Source organism: Paramisgurnus dabryanus, chromosome 15, assembly GCF_030506205.2.
Source record: "Paramisgurnus dabryanus chromosome 15, PD_genome_1.1, whole genome shotgun sequence".
NCBI classification, from domain to species: domain Eukaryota; kingdom Metazoa; phylum Chordata; class Actinopteri; order Cypriniformes; family Cobitidae; genus Paramisgurnus; species Paramisgurnus dabryanus.
The window spans coordinates 19147080-19168909 of record NC_133351.1 but is presented as its reverse complement, the minus strand read 5'-3'; the positions used below and the strand labels follow the sequence as shown (position 1 = coordinate 19168909).

Sequence of the window (21830 nt, the reverse complement as noted above, 5' to 3'; positions counted from 1 at the left end):
CAGTTAACGTTAACGGATGCAGTATTTGAAATCGTACACCTGTGAAGTCCCGTGATCCTCAGACTTTAGTGCTTATGGTTACTCTTTATTGCACAGTGTAAATAATTAACTAAAGCCTATTTGACGTTGTCATTTAGGAAAAACTGGTAAAGTATGTCAGCGTGGCCTATTAAAACGAATATAAAATAATAAAGAAACGTGTTATGATGACGTCGATTTCTGTCGGTAACATGTCGTCATAACGAGCGGCTGCGGGAAAAGCTGAGCTGACAGGAATGTTCAAGAGCGGGAGATTTGCTTCCGGTCCTCTTGAATTTCTCCATACTCCCTTCAGCTGGGAGCAGGAGAGAACAGCTAAAATAGGAAACAGGAAAGGGCAGACCGTGGAAATGGCAAATTCCTAGCATTCTTAAAAGCTCTTTCTGGAGTCTTTTAATGCAAATGGTGTTCGGTCCATTTCCAGTATGATATTTATTTGGAGCGTAAAAAGTGAGTCAGTGGTCCAACAAGACAAGTGATGATTTCACCAAAGTCCACCTTTCCTCTCAAGCATCAAATAGCTTTGTTAGCATGGCTAAAAGTACCTTTTCTGTGCCATCTGTCTATGATGAGAATGCAAATAGAAAAGGCAATAAAATACAGAATCCTGTAATTTTGTAAAACTGATGGCCTTTTATCCTTGCAAGACCTCGCAGCAAGTTTGAACGTGTTGAGGTTTTTTCCTTGTGTGTGTGGTAGTTTGTGTTTTTGTTGAATTTAAATAGTCTTTGTGAAATGGGGGAATGTTTCCCTAATTTGTTTATAATTTGGGCATGTTTAAAATTGCCGTTTTGTGTACAGTCAGTCTTCTTGTAATAGCCAGGTCTGTCTGTGCCTGCTTTTCTCGTTAATGATATGTGATCGGGACTTTTCTTAGTTAAGGGTCTGTCACTGTTTCCAGGTATTTGTGCTCTCTTAACATGTTTGTACTGTTACAAAGGGTCACAAGAAGTTACATGACTTGTTACAGTACAGTGCAACAGTAGATCTGGGTCAAATGCTCTATGCTGAACTGAATTTCAGCTGCTGTTTAATCCACAGTTGATCAGGATTCCTCAGAAGTTGTTCCTGTTTTCCTTCTACTTTCCTTTTGACTCAAGTTGAGACATGTTGGCCTTTATACAAACAGGCATTTTCTCTCTCTTGCTCTTTCTCTATCGTCTCGTGGGAAGAGTGTCTCACAGCATTTTACAGGTTTTGTGGTTTTAGGTATTTTCCACTGCGAATAAAACCTCTCGTGTAATTGTATTATAGTCTTAAGCTCCTAATGTCATTCATTTTCTTAATAGAGGTTGCACCAAGACCTGCTAGTCTTCTTGACCATATAGGGGTGCGTTCCCAGGGTTTAAGCATAGTCTCAAACTAAAATATATGTTTGAGCTGTCTTAACTGAAAACACTCAGATATCTTACAATATATCACAATTTTTTTGTCTCAAGATGCACAACAAAAATGTTTTCTTTAAAGTATGTTTGTAAAAACTACTTAAATGGCCAGGATTAATCTAAAACCTGTCTGGGAAACCGACCCATACCATTCACCAACACTGAACAGGAGAAAGCAGAAATGTGTTTTGTAGCAAAACTGTAGTGAAAATACAGTTTTCCGAAAATAGTCATCATTTCAATGTGGTTTCTATAAATATTCCACATTTGTCTGAATAAAATTTCCCCACCAATTTTTTAGTTACAGTTGGTAATGATTCTAAACATATGATTGGCAGGAGACTGACATTTGTTTTGTCAATTGTCAAGCTTATATGTAAGCATATAACCTGTTAGCCATAGGGATCTCAGCATTTTACTCTTGTTAGGTAACACAAGTAAATGGATCAGTTCTGTGCTTGATTACAGCGTGTGGTGTGCAGCACAGTCCCATGATGTCATGCCGTTTAGTCTGTTCCTGTTGCTTTTAGCTCATAACAATACTGTGCTGTGAAGCATGCAAAGCGACGTGTGTGATCCAGATCGAGAATCTAGAGAGAGGGAAGTTGAATGCATTTTTATGTTCTCCGTTACGTAATGGATGACATGCAACAAAACATTCACAGCCCTGTATGTACACCCACGTGCACTCACAGCCTGTGACCTGTACCTCAACCCTCTTGTGAGAAATGAGAGATGCTCTTTTGAACTTGCTTCCAAAGTGAAAACACACACACTTTCTTTCTTTCTTTCTTTCTCTCTCTCTCTGTCTCTCATTCACACACCTCCTACTTCCTACTTCTATCTGCATTCAACCCACACAAGTACATCTAATAACCATGCACATCAGCTCAAACATGCAACGTTTTTTGATCAGGCTACGTATTTAGGTTTAAATCTGGAAGATAGAGTGGAAAAGATCCCACACAAATTACTCCACAAACAAAACAAAACCTTTTCCATATGACAGCGTTTTCATAAATGTGGGCATGCACACACTAATCTCTCTTCCGACAAACACTGAGTCATGTGTTTGTTGTAGATGGTCAGGGTTTAATTTCAGTGTGACAACTGTTAATGGGATTATAATATAGATAAGAGGTGGTCATTCATTTGAAACCAAATAACGTATTTTTTTCTGTGGTGCATGCACAATGCCTGGTTGGATGGTGCCTTGCAGGGTTGTTTAACGCTTAGTTAAGAGAATTATGAAATGCAGTCACACACAGGCATTCAAACATGCCAAATTTTGGATGTGTAGGAGAGTGCTGCTTATCTCTGGGCAACACCATTTGATTTTGGATAAATCTTTGCTAATAGACCAAAACAAGATATTGGAGAGCATAGTAAGCATGCAAAAAGTGTATTGTTACTTTCCAGAAGGGTGTGTAAGGCTGTTTACATTGTCCTTTAATTGCATTATTTTAAAACTCTTACATGTATTAAAATTAGTTTATTACTCCATAGGTATTTTCAGTTTTTATGCTCTCATTCACACCCAGAACTTCCCTAGAACTGTGAAGGGAAGTAAAATCATTCAGATCAGACGGAATCTTTAATTTTGGAAATTTCTAAAGAAGGATGTGTTATTAATTTAGTTATTTGTGTCCTGAGGGGTTTTGGCTAAACAACATTGTAGTTCTCTTAACACCTTACACCAGTCCTTCCCAATCTTGGTCCTCCCAGAAAAGTTTTAGATGTCTCCTTATTTAAAACACCTGATTCAACTCATCAGCCTCCTTCCAGAATGGTTAACATGTCCTCCTTACAAGCTGAAGAGTTAAATCAGGTGTTTTAAATAAGGAGATCTAAAACTTTTTGGGATGGGGTACTCAAGGACCAGGGGCCTCATTTATAGAAATGCTGCTTAGAATGTCCTAAATTTGGTCTTATGATTATTTCTCAAAAGTGTTATTTATAAACCGAATGTACCCATAGAAAAACGTGTATGCCTCACTTTTAGACGTGAAATCTGTAAATCGCAAATGAGCTTCAAATTGTGCACCTAAATGTTTAAATCCTTTTCGAGCAACAAGAATGGCTTTGTTTTGCAAAAACCTGTAGTAATCGGACAAGCAAAGTGCGTACGTCTGCACAGACCCTCACGTGGCGCTAAGCATGTTTTTTTATAAATATGGACTTTGCTGTGGATTTTTGCGTGTGCACACATCAAATCTGTGCGTACGCACACTTCATAACCATTTTTTTTAATAAGCAAGAGTTCAAGGTGAAGTATAATCAATTAATTGGTTATGCAAATCAATTTATCCCATATCCACATAAATTTTGTTTTACTTTAACTGAATTTTTTAATTTAAAGTTAAAACAAAAACTTATGTTGATATGATTTTTAACAATGTAGGATTGATTGCAGTAGGAAAATTCCAGAGTTATGTATATGACATTTGCAGCCAAAACCTGTCATACTGTATTATTTTTCAGAGAATGCATGTATTACCAATATAGATGTTATGGCCTGTTAACATTATTCGGTACTTTAATACAGTTTTTGTACTTGATTCAGTCTCTGAGTGCGGTCTCTTTTTTCCAATATAACACTTTATCTTGGAGTTACGCACCGGGCATACAATTTGGACATTAGGCGCAGACGCCACTTTTCTCACCCTTACCAATATAGACAACATTGTAGGAATTCTGTGAATTAAAATACACAAACCAGAAGCAATAATACCCAACAAATGTAGAAGGGATGGCTCTTTAAAGAACAATAAATATTTTTTTTATACACATTTATGAGGAAAATACAACGTTATGGATCATGTGACATTTCTCTGTTATGGATGTGACTATTCTGAAATTTGCACTTAACTATAGAACATAAAATAATTTAAAAACTTTAGAGAGTTTGCATAGGTACTTAAACCACCAAATACTTATATCTGAGAAATCAGCAGGGTTAAAACAGGGAAAGGGAAAGCCTTGCAGGGAAAAACTTTGCTTTTCATGATTAGGTTGACAATTTGGAAGTATTTGCCCAGTCTTTGGTGCTGTGTGATGATCCTTAAACCAGTGATTCTCAAACTGGGGGCCGCGAGATTGTGCCAGGGGGCCCCAGTTTTATGACATTTTATAAAACATTAATTTATCGTGAATTCAATGTAATTAAACCTAAAAAAAATAAGGCTACTTACCAACAGCACTACTTTGTATAACTTAATATTTTCAATTCAATGTTATTTATAGCACTTTTCACAATAAGTAATTGTTTCAAAGCAGCTTTACATTAGTAGAAGCAAAGAAAAGCACAGAATATCCACAGATAGCACAACATAATACACGATAGCAAAGCAGGTAAATTTGCTGCGGCTATAAATCAACATTATAAGCGAGCGTATTACTAATGTAACGTATAGGAGAGGGTGCTAAGTTAAGCCTAAGAAGGCTGCCTCCCCGGGTTGAAAAACCCCCTAGGAGAAAAAACCCCAGACTTTTTAGCCGGGGAAGTAAAAAAGTCCTAGGAGGGAAAAACCCTTGGGAGATATATATATTTATATATACATTTAAACGGATAAGGAGATTAAGCGGAGATTAAGCGGGTTCCACCGGTGTTTTATTTAAAATGTTAAATATTAGAACAGTTTTTTTGTCATAAATTTTCTTTGGGGGGGGGGCGCAAAGAAGTGCACCGTACACAAGGGGGGCTGCATGTGGAAAACCACTGCATTAAACAAGTTGGTCACCAAAGAAACTGGAGAGATATTGAGATATTGTCATTTTTGTTACAATTTTAGATTGATAAGAAAAGTAAGTAGGTGTTAGCTGGACTATATGGTACATTTTGCATTCTTATAGACTTCTTATGAATGGTGAGCACTGAACAGTCTCTTTTGTCACCAAAACTGAAACTAAAGTTCTGATTCTTGGCATGATGATGTACTCCGGCGGTTTAAGAGGATTTACTATATTTAAAGGGACATTTTCAGAAATGTTGCATACCAGGAATAGCGAAACACTTTCTGGCCACATTTTCAGTTCTTCATCCCACTTGTTTTCTCTTTAATTTTTCATTTACTTTAGAACTTAAACATCTTCATAATAACATTCAGTTTTTTCACAAATTTATAGCTTTACAATATTTCTTGCCCAGCATCTTATAGTGCAGGTAAAGTTTACTTGTTTTAGGCATACTCATATCTGCAAGGTCAAGTCTCATTTTGCATGGTGGTTTGTGGTTTTCTTGACAATGCAGTGCTTTTATGCCTGTCTGCCTGCTTAAGTAAATGTGACAAACTTAATTCAGGTATTGTCGATGTTGCTTCTTAAAGCCAGGTTATTAGGATATTTTCAAGTGGGCTGTGTCAGGACAGGTTTTCATGCGTTTGGGAAGGGGTGTGTACATGCATGTGTGTTTCCCATGTTTCTCCAGGAGGAAATGGCCTTCTTTGCACGTGTTATCATACAATGAGTTGGGGAGGAGACAACATCCTGCCTCTGTCTTACAGGCAAACCTGTGTGTATTATGCACTTATATACATTTAAAAGATATTAAAAAATGGGCATCTGGTTATTTTCTGCTTCCAAAACTCCTAATGTAGTGCTTTATAATAGTCTTCATTAACAATAGAGTGCTTAATAGATCTGTAACTTGATGTATCTTAAATGTGAGTCATCCTTGCTTGCTCTTGGTCTTTGCATACATCTATAAACATATTCATCGTAGATCTGTGTTGTGTTTGCCTGGTAAATGAAAACCTTCTCTGTGATTTACTTTGAAGTGAAGAAGTATACAGGCGCCAGCTGTTTGTGTCCTTGACACTGTGATGTTACCCAGATTTAGTGCCCTATATAGACACCCACATAAGAGCTTCATCCAGACACCAAGAATAGGGTCAAAGTGTGTGTGTGTGTGTGTGTGTGTGTGTGTGTGTACTGATTTAGGTGATATACTTGTTTGCATCAGTACATTTCGGTTGGATATTTTGTTAAATATGTATTCTGCACAAGCTATACATTTGGTGATAAATTAGGGATCGGCCCCCAATCGGTATCAGACGATAATGGCATTAAATGACTCGATCGGTACTCTCTAAATTTGCCGATCTCATGTCATCATAGGGATCGTGACTGCTGCTGCAATTAGAGCCAATTTTTTTACGCAGTGCGAGCATTTTTATAACCCATTGCTCATGTGCGACGTGCAAATTTGGATTTCTCTCTCTGCCTTTACAGAGATCTGTGTATTTTCTATGAAGATGTGCTCCGGTCAACAGCACGACACTTCTTGCGTCTTCACATCCCCATCAAACAGCATATACAACACATATCTATCACGGACAATTGCATCCTCATGCCAAAAGTTTATTATTTGCATGCAAATAAATCTGTGGTATTACTATATAAAATTTTAACAGTTACGGTCATCAAAGAGCTTGCAAAAAAAAATCGGTATCGGTATTGACCGATAACAAATCTGTAATTGGTATTGGCTGCAAAAATCCTGATCGGAGCACCCCTATGATAAACATATTATAACATCCCTAGAAGTTTTAAAATGACCTGAATAAAAAATATAAAGAATGAAAGTCTGTTATTTGTAATAACGAACATCCAGAGATGTCAATGTGAACTCCACAATTTGATCGCTATAGATTTGATCGCTAGAAAAACTGAAGTTAGAAGTCCTCTGGTAGAATAAAGCAGACCTCTCAGCTGTGGATGTGAAAATGAATCGGGGTCGGTCAGCGACAAACAGTTTGCTTATTCAACACAACTCAAAGACCTCACACACTCGACAATACAATGATAGTGGGCACACGGTGGAATGCTGAATGTCAGAAATGCATGTACACAAACACAACTATTACATTACACTTAGAGGTGCATTTGCGCTGATGTGCACACGTGTTATATGTTGAAATTAGGACCATCTGTTTGATTATATACTGTAAATAAATGCTCACACACACACACGCTGCTGATTATTTCACTGCTTACATTGCAGATGTAACCTGCAGGATGAGACCACACCCAGAGCACCATAATGACAGACTGGTTCTGCATCCTTTTCCCACTTCAAAGAAACTCTGAGAGCAGAGAAAACAGAATTGTTGAAAGTGGAGTAGTAATAAGAAAGCGATAAGACACAAGATATAATTAGATTATACAAACTCTTCACTGTGTTTGTGTCAGGATTTTCCTTATTTGTAGTTATCAGAAGTCCCCCATAGATGTTTCTATTGTTAATACCCACACTGTAGGGATCTACCATAAAAATCCAAGAACGTGGGATTGAGGACGTGAGACATATCCAGGGACAATAAGGGTTGGGGGTGGGCATTTTTGACCCTGTGGGCCATTAAGTATTCACCCAGTAGCCACTCAGAAAACTAGGAACTGCATATCAAAATGTTAACCATATCATATCATATGTGAACTCTCAGATATTTTTACTATATAAATATAAATTGAAGCAATGGACTAATGATATTTTACTGTTGGGGAGCTATTTACAGGGTTCCCACAGGTCCTTGAAGTTCTGGGGTAAAAATATATTCAAGGCCCTGGGAAGTTTTTGAAAATATACACAGGTCATTGAAAGTGCTTGAATCTATTTTATGCAAGAAGTTTTCTGGAAAAAAATCCATATTATTTATCCCCTGTGTAGTGTGTAGGATAATATCATAAAAATCTAGATTTTATAAGCACACTTGCTAAACTGTTCGCTTTAAATGCTTATATCTTCTGTATGCCAATGTAGATTCATACCAAAATGCTTATAGTTGTGTTTGACACATGAAAACGTCTCCGGTTACGTATGTAACTGTTGTTCCCTCAGAAGGGAAAGAGGCGCTGTGTCTCTTTGGCCATACTTCCTGGGTCCCTGTAACGGCGTCTTTGGCAATATTTCAGATAGCGATACTCGATCTTTGTCGTTAAGCCTCACCATTGGTTGAATTTGATATACACATAGACACACTTACCAAAGGAGGCGTCCCCAAAGTGTCACCACAGTGACATAGCGCGAGTTCCCTCGAAAGGGAACTGTAACAACATAGCTTTAAGGTTACACAATGTAACCTTGCTCTCACTTGAAATTATTGTATTGGACCTGGAAAGTCCTTGAATTTGAAGTTAACTAAGGTTTGGGAACCCTGTATTTATCGAAGCACCACCAAATGGAAATCAAGGGGCCAGCAAAATGTCCTCACACTTAGCTGGTTAAGACAACCAGATAGAAGCTATACTTTAAGATACATGTTTATTTACAGGTAGTTTAATACATAAGTAATCTTGACTTGTTATGTCTTGTTTATGTCCCTATACTTCAGGATCATCCAGAGATGTCCTCATCTGGATAAACAATTCATAAATAAATAAGGGTTTGTTCTATATGTGTGTGTGTATATACTAATCTACACATTGTGGCTGTTTAAAAAACTGAAGTGTCAGCGCTGGTATAGAATGTCACCATGTAGGTAGCTAAGTAAACGTGTGTTTATGTGCACTTTTGTCAGGAAGAGTTTGATAATCCCTGCCATCTGTGCCATATTGTTGCTCATTGTTTACTGACAATGAAACAAACTGTTTCCCCATCAACCACTATACTGTTACTATGAGAGAGAGAGAGAGAAAGAGAGCAATAGTTGACACATAGAGACATCTGAATGCCGTAGAGTAACAAAATCATCAGGAGTCTGTTGGGAGGTTTTGACTGTGTGTGTTTTAAAGTTCATGTTAAAAGCTAATCATACATCAAAAGAGTTTCTCTTCGACTAGTATCCTGCAACTCATCATGTAGCCGTTTTTCTAGTCTGTGTTTTGTCTGATGTCTCTATTGGCTGTACCTATATTTGTGTTGGACACTATAAACATAGGACAAACAAACTTGTGAAGTTGCGAACAGGACAGTAAATTGCTTGAAGATTGCAATATTGTGAAAATTACAGCATTGGAAAAATAAATTATAATTTTTAATATTTCATTGGTTTAATAGGCCTTTCTGCACAGGCAGCAGATTTGAACTTCGGGCTAAAATTATTAAATCATCATCCATCTGTCCACCTTTCTTTTGAACTCCCAATAAAAAGTTAATAAATAATCTGTCCTCCAGTAACAACTGCGACTATTAGCAGAAAGTTAGGTACACTTTGCTGTTAAGAAACGCAGAGACACGAAGAGAGACCACCTGACCTGACTGACATGTGCATCTACACTCTTAGAAAGGATGTGTTAATTTTTTACACATCTTTGTGCGTTAAGCTTGAAAGCAATCCGACACAACAGACTAAGGATTAGCTATTTTATTGCTTTATTAACCTGATAGCTCTATGATGATGAGTTCTGGTGAGCACGTCAGCGCCATTCAAAACCAAAGCGCACCTGTTCCTTATAAAATGTCGTCTAATTGCTCTTCTCCACAATAAGTACATGGTAAGAATGTTGTCCTGCCTAAGTTTTAGTTTCTGCTCAAAATAATGTAGTAATATAACCGCAGTTATATTCGTTTGATAATATTGCCTTGTGAATGCAAACCGAACCAACATGAAATTGAATCATTGTAACCATTTAACCCCTGGTTTCAGAAACAAAGCAATCGATCTACAGGTCTGAAAACACCCTTAAACAGTCATACACCCACACATTAAATGTCATCTATTAAACAATGACATCATCCTTTACTGCACTCTGGCAATACCAATTATGGCTTTTGATCTGAGAGAGAGAGAGAGAGAGAGAGAGAGAGAGAGAGAGAGAGAGAGAGAGAGAGAGAGAGAAAGAGTGTGTGTGTGCGCGCGCGTGCGTGCGTGCGTGTGTGTGTGTGTGTGTGTGTGTTTGGGAAGAGAGTGTTTTAGTAAGGAGGGATTCCCCTCCTTCACACATACAGGACACTCTTATGTATTACACTGGCTTTCCCCTCCTTTGATACACTATCAGCAGTCCTGAAAGCGCCTCCTGGTGTTAAGTTTGTAAAACTACGATAATATATGTAGAATTGATTCAATGTGAAGTTGTGCTGTTTGTTTAATACCTTTTAACCTGCTTGTGAATGATGATGATGATGATGATGATTATGGACTGCCGACGTGTTAACTGAACTGTCTTTCTCTCTAAGACCTGTCAAAGAATCGATTGATTGACATCCCATCAGAAGTGTGTCATCTGGTCTCTTTGGAAACGCTGAACCTTTATCACAACTGCATCAGGAGCATTCCAGATACCATCATAAGCCTACAGTCCCTAACTTGCTTACACATCAGGTGAATATAAAACACACATTCGCTAAATAAAACGTGTCATTTAATCATTCGTTAACATGTAAGAAGTGTGGTAGGCATTATGTATACTGTGCATGCTGTGGGTATTGCATACTGTTACAGATCAGTATGCAGTGTGTATTGCAAAGTATATGCAGTGTACTGCAGTTAAATTAACCAGTAGGTACTAGGGATGGGCGATATGGCCTAAAATCCATATTGCGTTATACATTGCAGCCTCTTGCGATAGCGATATGTATTGCGATATAATAATTTCAATAGACTCGTTTCAGAACAGGTTATATAGACCCTTACAAAAGCCAAACTGCTAAAAAAGTAAGTAAAAGTAAACCGTTATGGCCAGATTAGTCTTGTTACCTCTCTTAGCTGGAACTTTTGCCTGACACAATCTACGTCAGGGGTGTCCAGACTTTTTTGTGTGGTGATCTACTTTTAAAATGATAAAGCCGACAAGATCTATCTGCTAAAAAACATATATATATATATATATATATATATATATATATATATATATATATATATATATATATATATATATATATATATATATATATATATATATATGCATGTTTCACAATTACTAGACCATAATGCCAATTTCGCGCGTGGAGCAGCAGTTAACTTATGTAACTTATGGCTTAAATCCAAAAAATAGATGTTGCATCTGTCTTTTTCACGAGTTCATCTGTTTCGCTGACGCTTTCATCCATGTTTATTCGGCTGCAGCTCGTGGCTCTAAAGTTCACGGGTAGATTGTTTCATTAACACGCATTATCGCGATAGTGCAATAGATTTAAAATCTCTATCGTATGCCAATTTTCTATCGTTTATATTGCATATTGTTTATATTGCCCATCCCTAGTAGGTACACAGCTTGTATGCCTGTTTCAGTTCATTTAATTAGCAAGCCTTCACTAACATGTTTAAATATTTTATTTGCATTTCTGTTTTCAGTGAGATTTTGGTTGGTGTAGTTTTTGGATGTGTAGTTTAATGTTTTTGATAATGCTTTAGAGATGCACACAGCAAATGCGTGAGTCCCATCAAAACATACAGTAGTCAAGTGAACTAAATAAACATTTAACATTTAAATAAATATTATTTGCATACACACACATTCAGATACATACAGTGTGTCTCTCTCTGGCTAGATATCCTGTCTTACCATAAGAAGTATTGATATTAAAGGGATTTATTTATCCTCATGTTGTTCTAAACCTGTATGAGTCTTTTTATTTAGTTGAACACAAAAGATGTTTTGATAAATTATGCTAACCCACAGTACCCACATCCATAGTTGAAAAAAACAAATACTATGGAAGTCAATAGGTACTTTTAACTGTATGCTTACAATCATTTATCAAAATATATTTTGTTTGTTTAACCAAATAAAGAAACTCATAAAGGTTTACAGTGTCGTCCTGTGACTTATTTTTTAGAGTGCGCTCAATGCGAAGTTCGCCACAACATGTATGTAGCCCATCATGTGTCAAGTATGTGTCAGAACCTCTCCAATCAACTTGTAGTATGCAAATCTGTTGCCAACCTCACAGTTCTTCCTCACGTGTTGTGTGTGTGTGTGTGTGTGTGTGTGTGTGTGTGTGTGTGTGTGTGTGTGTGTGTGTGTGTTGCGGACCATTTAGTGCAGCAAGCGAAGGAGAAAAGCCGCTAATAAAGGCCACCGCCAGCTTCATTTAAGTCTACTGCAGCAGCGATGCTCAAGAAAACGTGAACAAAACTGTAAAATTCACACGGCGCCAGTGCTGGATGCTCAAGGCAATACATCTAATATGACAAGTTACTGAATAATTTATAAATAAATTATTAATAATTGTAAAAATAAATTATAAAATAAGTTATAAATAATTTTATCTTCTTTGAATTTGACAGTAGCCCTTTTGTCCCCTTAAACATACACACACCGAAACATACTGAAACCGTGATCCTAAAATTGTGACACACACCGAACCGTGAGTAATTTAAACCGCTGTACCCCTAGTTTAGAACAACATGAGGGCGAGCAAATGGTGACAGATTTTTCATTTTTGGGTGAACACTTTTTCTTGAGAAATGTAGTTAGCAGTGGGATTTGTTTAATTAGGCTCTCAATGTTTGAGAAGAGTCAAAATAAAGTAGAGAAATTCAACAGAAAAGATTTAAAGAGTGAGATCATGAAAAACATGAAAGATAATAAAAAAGGAAAAGGTGGGAACACTTACAAGCAGAGATTGACATCTTTTTATTATGGTCTTTGTTAGCACATACAGCTGGACATTATTTGTCTGTCCTCTTTCAGTCATAACAGGAACATTGCAAAGGACATAACAACATTACAAAGTTCATCTAATGGTTTTCATGAACCCAGAAAAAGTTTCTCTCTTCCTGTTAAAGCATAATTGTAAGTTAATGTTCTGTGGTGCAGACAGGACTGATGTAGTATTCCTGGGACACACACATGAGCGAGGAAAACATTAGTCATGTCATGTGTCATCAGTTAATATTGTATTTTTGTCATGTCTTCCAGGAAAAATATCTAAACATCCTTAAAGGTGCAATGTGGGACTTTTAAAAGGATTTCTTGACAGAAATGCAATATTATATACACAACTATATTATCAGTGTTTTTTAAGACCATACAAAATTAACTGTTATGTTTTAAGCCGTTTTTAACTACAAACACTGCGGGTTTTTTAACATCGAACTAGCCATCATGTTTCTACAGTAGCCCTAAACGGACAAACCATTCTACAGAGCGTGTTTCGTCCCTACGTTGGGTGCATCCCAGTTCGAAGTCTGGATCCTTCGAAGGATGCACACTTCGAAGGTGGGACTCAGTCTTCAAAGGATGCAGACTCTTATGTCCATCTGATGGATTTTTTTATTTCACTGGAAAGGATGCATTTGGAGGCCACATCTGAAGGCTTCTGAATGAGCCTCCTTATTGGGCCAGCCTTCGTTGCGGCATGGTGACGTCATTGGCCTTCGATTACTGCCTTCGGAGGAAGCAGTTTTCGAATTAGGATGCACCCATTGTCTCAGACGATGACAAGTTTGTCCTGTGGCGGCTACAGTAGCTTCTATATGCGTTTCGAAATTGAGGAGTGAGCTGTGGACTGAGCCGTTGGTTGCAATTTGCAATCTCACCGCTAGATGCTGCACACTGGACCTTTAAAACATAGTTTTTAAGAAAGAAGATTTAAAAAAATATATAAAATTGCCATTTTTAATTTGTACAAGTTTAAATATAAAATATTTTTGTGGGGTGCTTTATGTAAGTCCAAGATGAAGTGCACCTTTAAAGTATTTTTAAGTGTGCACCAAATAAATCTCAACCAAGTAATCGACTGATCAGAATTTAGTATTCCAGATATGTTTTCTGTTGGAGGCTGGGTTTTTGTAGGTTTAGCAGCATTTAAAAATTGTAACATGTTTTGTTGAACCTTGTGGTTGTGTAGCCGGAATCAGCTGTCAGTGCTGCCAGCGTGTGTGTGTGGTCTTCCTCTGCGAGTTCTCAATGCCAGCAATAACAAACTCAACGCACTTCCAGAAAGCATTGGTCAGCTCACCAGTCTCATGGAACTGGTAAGTGTGTGTGTGTACCTCTGATTTCTACATACTGTATGAATAAGATGTCTGTTATACCTACTTAGTGCTTTAGGTATACAGTAAAATGAACACATTGACTCACCCTCTCTACTGAGTCTGTATTTACACTGCATGTCACTGTCTCACTGAATTTTTGTTTTCTTGTTGTTATTTGTTACTTAATGGACTGTGGCAATGTTAGTGGCCCATGAAACTTTCAGACTTATGCAGAAAAATGTATGACACGCTAGAAAAATCTTTATCTCTCTCAGTCTCCTTTAGAGATGCTTCAACCAATCACATTGTAGCCCAAGCATGCACAGTAATAAACTTCTAACACTTGTTATTTACAACTGCAGATCATTAAGTTAAAATGAGTGTAATCAAATAAAAGGCAGTGCAGAAGCTTGGTGTTTGAGAGAAAAGTGAAGTGTAACTCTAAACTCTTCCTCTAATTGTTTCTTATCAGGATGTAAGCTGTAATGAAATCACAGCTCTTCCACGCCACATTGGCAGACTAAAAGCCCTAAGAGAACTGAACGTGCATCGAAATCTTCTCTGTGTCCTACCAGAGGGTGAGAATATAGTATAGTGCGTGCGTGCGTGCGTGCGTGCGTGCGTGCGTGCGTGCGTGCGTGTGTGTGTGTGTGTGTGTGTGTGTGTGTGTGCCTACCTGGTAATTATCACGTTATGGGGACCAATTGTCCTCACAAAGATAGGAATACCAGTATTTTTGTAACCTTGTGAGGTCATTTTAACAAAACAAGCTTATAAATCAAACAGGATGATGTTCTTGAAAATGTGAAGCAGCAGAAAGGTTTCTGTGATGGTTGGGGTTTGGGGAAGGAAAAAGAATATACAGTAAGTAGTATAAAATGCATTATGTCTAGAATGTCCCGAAAACATGGAAACCAGAATGTGTGTGTGTGTACTCAATTTCATAGAGCAGATTTTAGCCTGCTTCTCTGTCTACTACATCCTTACCCTACAGTCAGATTAACTACAAAAGTTAGCGACACCGAGCAAAACGCACTCGCTTGATGGGCGTTCCTAAAGCGATATCAAAAGTTTAGAGGTATTTTTAAGTTACAAGAACAATGTTTTTGAATTTTAAAAGTATTTATTTCTCGATAAAAGTAACAAAATACATGAGATAAAATTCCAAACTTTTCAGATATATACAGAAATTCCGCCATCTTGAATTATTTTCTTTTGACTCGGCCACAGACCTACGTCACACTGCCCCTTCACTCCTGGCAGTCGCTTTGTCGCAGCGCTCAGCATTTGCATAAAATAGCCGCCTTGTCTATTTTGGCCCCACCTTGCTTGGGCAGCGGCGAGCTCGCCGCTTGTCGCTGGCAAACGGCCACTCCCATTGAAAATGAATGGTAGCCTGTCGCTCTGTCTCTTGTAGCTAATGTGACTAGGGGGTCATAACTACTCAACACATCACCCATTACAGCTCGCATCAAACAAGTCACCTCATGCTACACAACATATGGAAAATGTTACCTTTGTTTGACCTTAACTCCTGCCACCTGTTTATTCAGGGTTTATTTATGTCATGACTTCATTACCACCACTGATTTCTTACTGAAAACCAATCAAAACAAATGACACCTTCACCGTTATATTTTTTATTTTTAAGGAAATGCTGACTGCCAAGAGCATAACTGAAAAGTGTGGGTGTTCCTTTAAATAACAGAAAGAAACTTTGCTAAGTGCTAAAATGATTGTGCGAGTCAAGCATTGTGTGAAGCATGTAGTTGGCAAAATATCAACAGCTTACCTTGGCAAAAAGAAATTAGTTTTAGCTAAAATTATGCTGGCAGTTTATGAATAATCTTTTTTTCAATAGTGAAAAAGTAGCAAAATGCTAAACTTTTCAATCTATCTATATTACCATTAAGAACTACTTGATTCAGATGAGATCATTTACTGTAGGTTGTACTTTAAATATAACTTTAAATAACACATAGCTCAGTCATTATCCTTTATTTATTTAAAGGAGCTTTGTAGATGATAAGAGTATGTCATTCTGAATTCAATAATAAGAAATGCTACATTTTTATATCATTATTTTGCTTTTCCGAGTTTGTTGATATTTTTTTACAAACTTTAAATTTGAATATTCATAATTGTTTGTGTGTGAGTGGGCATATACTTAGCCACAGTTTGGAAACAAGTCTGTCTTTACACATAAGCTTAATCTGACAAAATTATCTCGGTCTATTCCAAAATAGCACATAGCCCCCTATACTTTATAAGCTGTGTCCCAATTCAAAGGCTGCGACCTTCTAAGGACGTATTTTAAGACCGATTGCGTCACAGCAGCGCGACTTAAGGCGAGTAAGACCTGTCCCAATTCAAAGGATGCTTAGAATGAAGCCTCAAAATGCGTCCTCATTTCTCCGCGCTTTTAAGGATAGAACGAATGGATCCTTAACAGCCGAGGATATCCCAAGAGTCATTGCGCGTCTGCAACGGCTGCATATAATGGGTGGATATTCTAAAATAAACAATTAAAACCTTTATTAAATAAAAGTGTATTTATCAGAAAACATTTTTTCTTGTCACTGTAAGTTTATTATAAGTTATGTTTTGTGGTAATAATATTCTTTTTATGTTGCGTATATTTATAAGGTTGATTAATTTGGTATACTGTTGAATAGTTTAATATACATCAACGTGTCATATTTCTAAAATAAATTAATGATTTTTCTGATGTCATATTTATTTTAATAAGTCAGAAACGTGCAGGCGGGCGCGTTCAGCAGGTGATGCTAATTATGGGTCCTGCGAAGGTTAGACCGTCTCATTTCAGTTCTCTTCGCGAACTTCTGAGGCTTCCACCTTGAAAGACCGAGTGCTCACCTTTTAAGGTCGAATGCTCATAAGGTTGCAGCCCTTGTCTGCTTGAATGAGTAAATGAAAACAAGTGAGGAAATTTGGACACTAAGCACCCGAAGTTCGGTGTGTTCCATCTTGTGTTGAAAAAGGGAGGTTATTTTGGGATGCGCCTCACAGTGAAGGAGTAGCGATTCTGTTTACTGTACATCGGTTGTTTGCTTATTATTGTGGTGCATTATGGGATTAAATAAGCGCACACGACAATGTCCAATATAATTTCAGACGTCATGTCCCCTTAAATAGTGCACTATTTAAGGATATAGGGTTCTATTTTGGACACAGCGTCTGTTTTGTCCCTAAAATGCATTTTATTTCATACATTTTTAATAGAAGTTCCCACCATGAAAGAAAACTTAATTTGTGTCTTGATCCGTGTGTTTTAGATTTATCAGATCTACCTCTGGTGAAGTTTGACTTCTCCTGTAATAAAGTTTCCACTATTCCTGTTTGCTATCGAAAAATGACCCAACTCCAGTCATTACAACTGGAAAACAATCCACTTCAAAGTCCTCCTGCACAGGTAACGCTTTTACACACACACACGTTTTATACTTTAGCTGCCTCACAACTGCCACTGAGATAAACCGTGATGCTTTCAGATCTGCATGAAGGGTAAGATTCATATATTTAAATACCTCGCCATGGAGGCATGTCGTAGTGACAAGATGGCAGACGGCCTGTACCTGCCTGTGACGGACCGCCTCAGCTTGACACGACCCACCAATGGGAGGTCAGTCCTCATGAAATAATTCACATTTATTGATTAAGTGGCTGATCAGAAACTGTCTTGACTTAATTTTTGAAAAAAATGTTACAAAAGCCAAATCTATTTAATTGCACGTATTAATGTGTTAACTTGGGCAGCTTTATTATAGAGACTCTTAATATTCAGACTCTGACTGAGGTTTTCATCCAAGGAGCTCTATAGAAGCAATATTTTATGTTAAAATCCCTGTAAAGTCAATCTTAAAGGTGACATAGAATGATTGAACGTGGTATTTATCCTTGCTCTGTGATGTGACATGTAGACACATTTTTTTTTGTTTAGGTCTGTAATGCCTTAGAAGCTTCCTAAAAACCTCTCTCAGATAGCTCTATTAGGGTGAGGGATTTTAAACAAGTGGTTTTGCACCTATTTGGCTCCCCCTACTGGCTTAACTTGCAATCTCATTACTGATTGGCTGACTTTGCTGTCACTCAAAAAATATAGCCAATTATTTTAAAGTGGAGGGGCAGTGAGATGCCTGTGATGTCATAAGCATCAGTTTTTCAGATTTGGCCGTTTTCTGGCCGACATTTCTAAAAGAGGAATTTCTATGAGACTGAGATGTTTAGCATGTTTAGCACTTTTTGTATGTTCGTGAATGCGGGTAGACTACCATTATTCAACAAAGACAAGGTAAAAATGTTTTTTCATTCTCTGTCCCCTTTAAAAATTGTTTCTAAACACATTATAATGTTGATCATAGTTTTTCACAATTTTTGAGTTCAAAACAGTGGCTTAATGATGCCACTAACACAATTGCGAGCATCCATTCAGGTTGCAGTGCTATTTGAAAGTAAAGAGGGATGACAGCTTTCCCGCGAGTGGGCGTGGTTTCAGTGCAGACAGTGGACACACCCCACGGTTTGAGAGCAGAGAATGCTGCCTATTTTTCTAAGATAACTTATTTTATTTAATTGCCATTTTTTCCATCATTCAAATTTGGTTGGCTGGTTAATAACTAGGGATGCACCGAATCCAGGATTCGGATTCGGCCGAATACTGGGCTTTTTGACGGGGTTCGGATTCGGCCGAATCCTAGATTTTTTTTCCACCGAACCGAACCCTAGGCTTGCGCTACGCAGGTCGATGTCACGCGGCCGTAGATTACACACATCGGGTGCTGACGTGGAGATGAGCTTTTTCTTTCGGTGAGCCTTAGGGGCTGGACACACCAAAACTTTTAAACACGGCTGAAAACGCCTTGAGGACGCCAAATTCCAGCTGTTTTTCAGCCGAGCGCTTGGTAGCTGTGATGCTTCAGCTGTGAGCCGGTTGGTTGCTGTGGTAATCTCCCGCCCCTCCTCCACTGTAATTGGACGGCCGTGTGAAAACTGACATTGACGAGCGGAGCTTCTCACTCAAAGTTAAATATAGTTTTCAGCACGGAGCTGCTTGCTTATTGTAAAAACGAGCGTGTCGCAACGCATCGCTTTCATTATGCATAGGCTTATAGTATTTGTCAAAATAGTTTTTCCAACTTGTCATTCTGGCATAATGTACAGTTAAAATTAAATAAAATGAAAAATACACTATTGTGGATGTTGTTTAATTCATTAATTTGTTTTACTGTGTTAATGGAATAAGGATGCGAGTAGGATTCGGTATTCGGTTTCGGATTCGGCCGAATCTTAAACGGTGGATTCGGGATTCGGCCGAACCTAAAAAAATCTGGATTCGGTGCATCCCTATTAATAACACATTTTTCTGTGGTGTGACAAACTCACATTAAGGTCACATCCACATGAAGCCATTGCTTCCTCTATTCAATCTTTTTTTAATTCATTATTTTTTTGTGAAAAAATCCAGGTCGTGTAGCTTGTGTGTGTGTGTGTGTGTGTGTGTGTGTGTGTGTGTGTGTGTGTTGCCTGTCATTATCATTCGTATCTCATGAGAATCCTTTTAATAGACTACAAGGGTCAGTCATCAAAAAGAGAGAGAGAGGGAGAGAAGAGAGCGAGAGCGAGCAAGACTAGAATTCTTCCTCTTTCTCATATAAAAGAGATTAGCTGCTTTCTTCTCTTCTCCTTTCTTTCTTTCCTTCTCTCTCTCTCACTCACTATCTCTGTCTGTCTGTCCTTCGCGCCCCATGTTAACTCCTAAACTGCTGTTCTCTCTCTCTCTCTCTTTGTATGTGACAGTATTGAGGACATTGATCAGCACAAGAAACTTGACAGTGACTCTGGGGTGGGCAGTGACAATGGAGATAAGCGCCTATCTGCTACTGAGGTCAGTGTGTGTTACGGTATTTTTTTACACTTAATACATGTAACTATGCAGTAGTTTAGGTGCTAGTATTAGTTTGCTAATGGATGTGCTGTGTTATTAGAACTGATACACATAATTCCTTGTAGCTGAAATACTGTACATGTTGTAATCTGAATTTCTATATTAATAATTGGTTAAATTGATTACAGTTTTGCTGTAAGTTTGATAATGTCAAAAGGTTAGTGTAAGGGATGGTGTTAGGGTAAAGCAATCATAAAGCTCATGGGTTCCATTTCAACAGAAGCCAGATAATGAATTAAAAAAAATGTATAGATTGAATGCATATATGTAAATGTAAAATGTCTTGGTATGGAACCCCCTGTGTCTACAAGACTATAAGACTTATATTATAGGTTTTAGAAATGTGTGCAAATAAAGCAAATTATAACTTAGTTTGTAAAGCTTTTTTAAAAGTAATTTACTTACCTGTATATAAAAACAGTTTAAGTCTCTTGTATGGCCTCATTTAGATAAATTAACATGTGTGTGTTTGTGTGTTTTCCAGCCATCAGATGAAGACAGTCTCAGCTTGAATGTGCCCATGACTAACATCACAGAGGAGGAAAGCTTGAGCAAAGACGACTCCAGTGAACATATCAGTGCGCTGACAGGTAACTCTCACACACACAATTCCTTCTGTGTGCACAGGAAACTTGGCCTGTAGGCCTGTAAAGAAAAACATCCCCTTACTGGGCTGACACAACATTAACATAGTGACACTGTAGACAGCAGATTTGTTTATCTCGGACTGTGTGTGACTCAGGTTAAACCCTTGGGAGGGCAGGACAGGAAGTGTTGATATTGGCTGGGAAGTCAGCACATGAGGAGAATTGATGGAAGAGATGAAAACTAAGCACATTTTAGGAAGAAAGGAAAAAAGTGTTTGTGATCGTTGTGCTTTTAAGCTGATAGGAGGGCCATAGGTTTACTTTACATGCCCACTGTGTGTGTGCATGTGAGAATGATTGTGTGAATCAATGGCAGGTGAAAAAAATCCAGCGATTAAGTTTCTAACTGTTTGCCTATTTAACTATTAAAGCAGCAATATGTAACCTTGGGCCACATGGTCCCGCCATGTGGTTGATAAGGGCAATTGTCTTTTACCAGTGTCGTAAATTTTGTCATTGTATAATGGCACTTTTCCATTGCATAGTACCCCACGGTTTAGTTTAGTTTGGGTCGGGTCAGCTCACCTCACTTTGGCGTGGTTAGCTTTTCCATCTAGTTTAGTATCACTTTGCAGTGGGAGGGATTATAGGCATGTCGTTATTATTTTTTTGCGCTACCTACTGCTTTGACATCTTACCAGTGAGAGCGTTGTTGTACATTCCCATACATTCATTTATTTCTCAGTCCGCAACAAAATTAAAATTGGCCACCACAAATAGATGTTTGCACATCACGTTTATCACTACCTCTGTCTCACATGACAGTTTCTGTTCAAACCCAGTCTGTGGTGTCCCTACCATATACTGTAAAAATATGGCCGTAGTGTCTGTGACATCAACTATATGTTTGTAAAAGCTTTTTTGAAGCCAGTAGTTGGCAGGGAATGCTTCGCGGATAACCGAAAATGGGTAAAGAGGCATGACGTGGGTATAGCTG

General features: G+C 37.9%; 1 protein-coding gene across 5 annotated transcripts in view; it reads left to right on the top strand.

Moving 5' to 3' along the window:
• The window catches only part of lrch1 (leucine-rich repeats and calponin homology (CH) domain containing 1), a 49724-nt gene that overhangs the window by 772 nt on the left and 27122 nt on the right, over positions 1-21830 (top strand). For all 5 annotated transcript variants that reach the window (XM_065251595.2, XM_065251593.2, XM_065251594.2 and 2 more), the window contains exons 2-8: positions 10537-10681; positions 14155-14281; positions 14754-14859; positions 17578-17714; positions 17794-17924; positions 20099-20186; positions 20731-20836. In XM_065251595.2, the coding sequence (XP_065107667.1) occupies positions 10537-10681; positions 14155-14281; positions 14754-14859; positions 17578-17714; positions 17794-17924; positions 20099-20186; positions 20731-20836 (840 nt within the window). The remainder of the gene's footprint in view (positions 1-10536; positions 10682-14154; positions 14282-14753; positions 14860-17577; positions 17715-17793; positions 17925-20098; positions 20187-20730; positions 20837-21830) is intronic.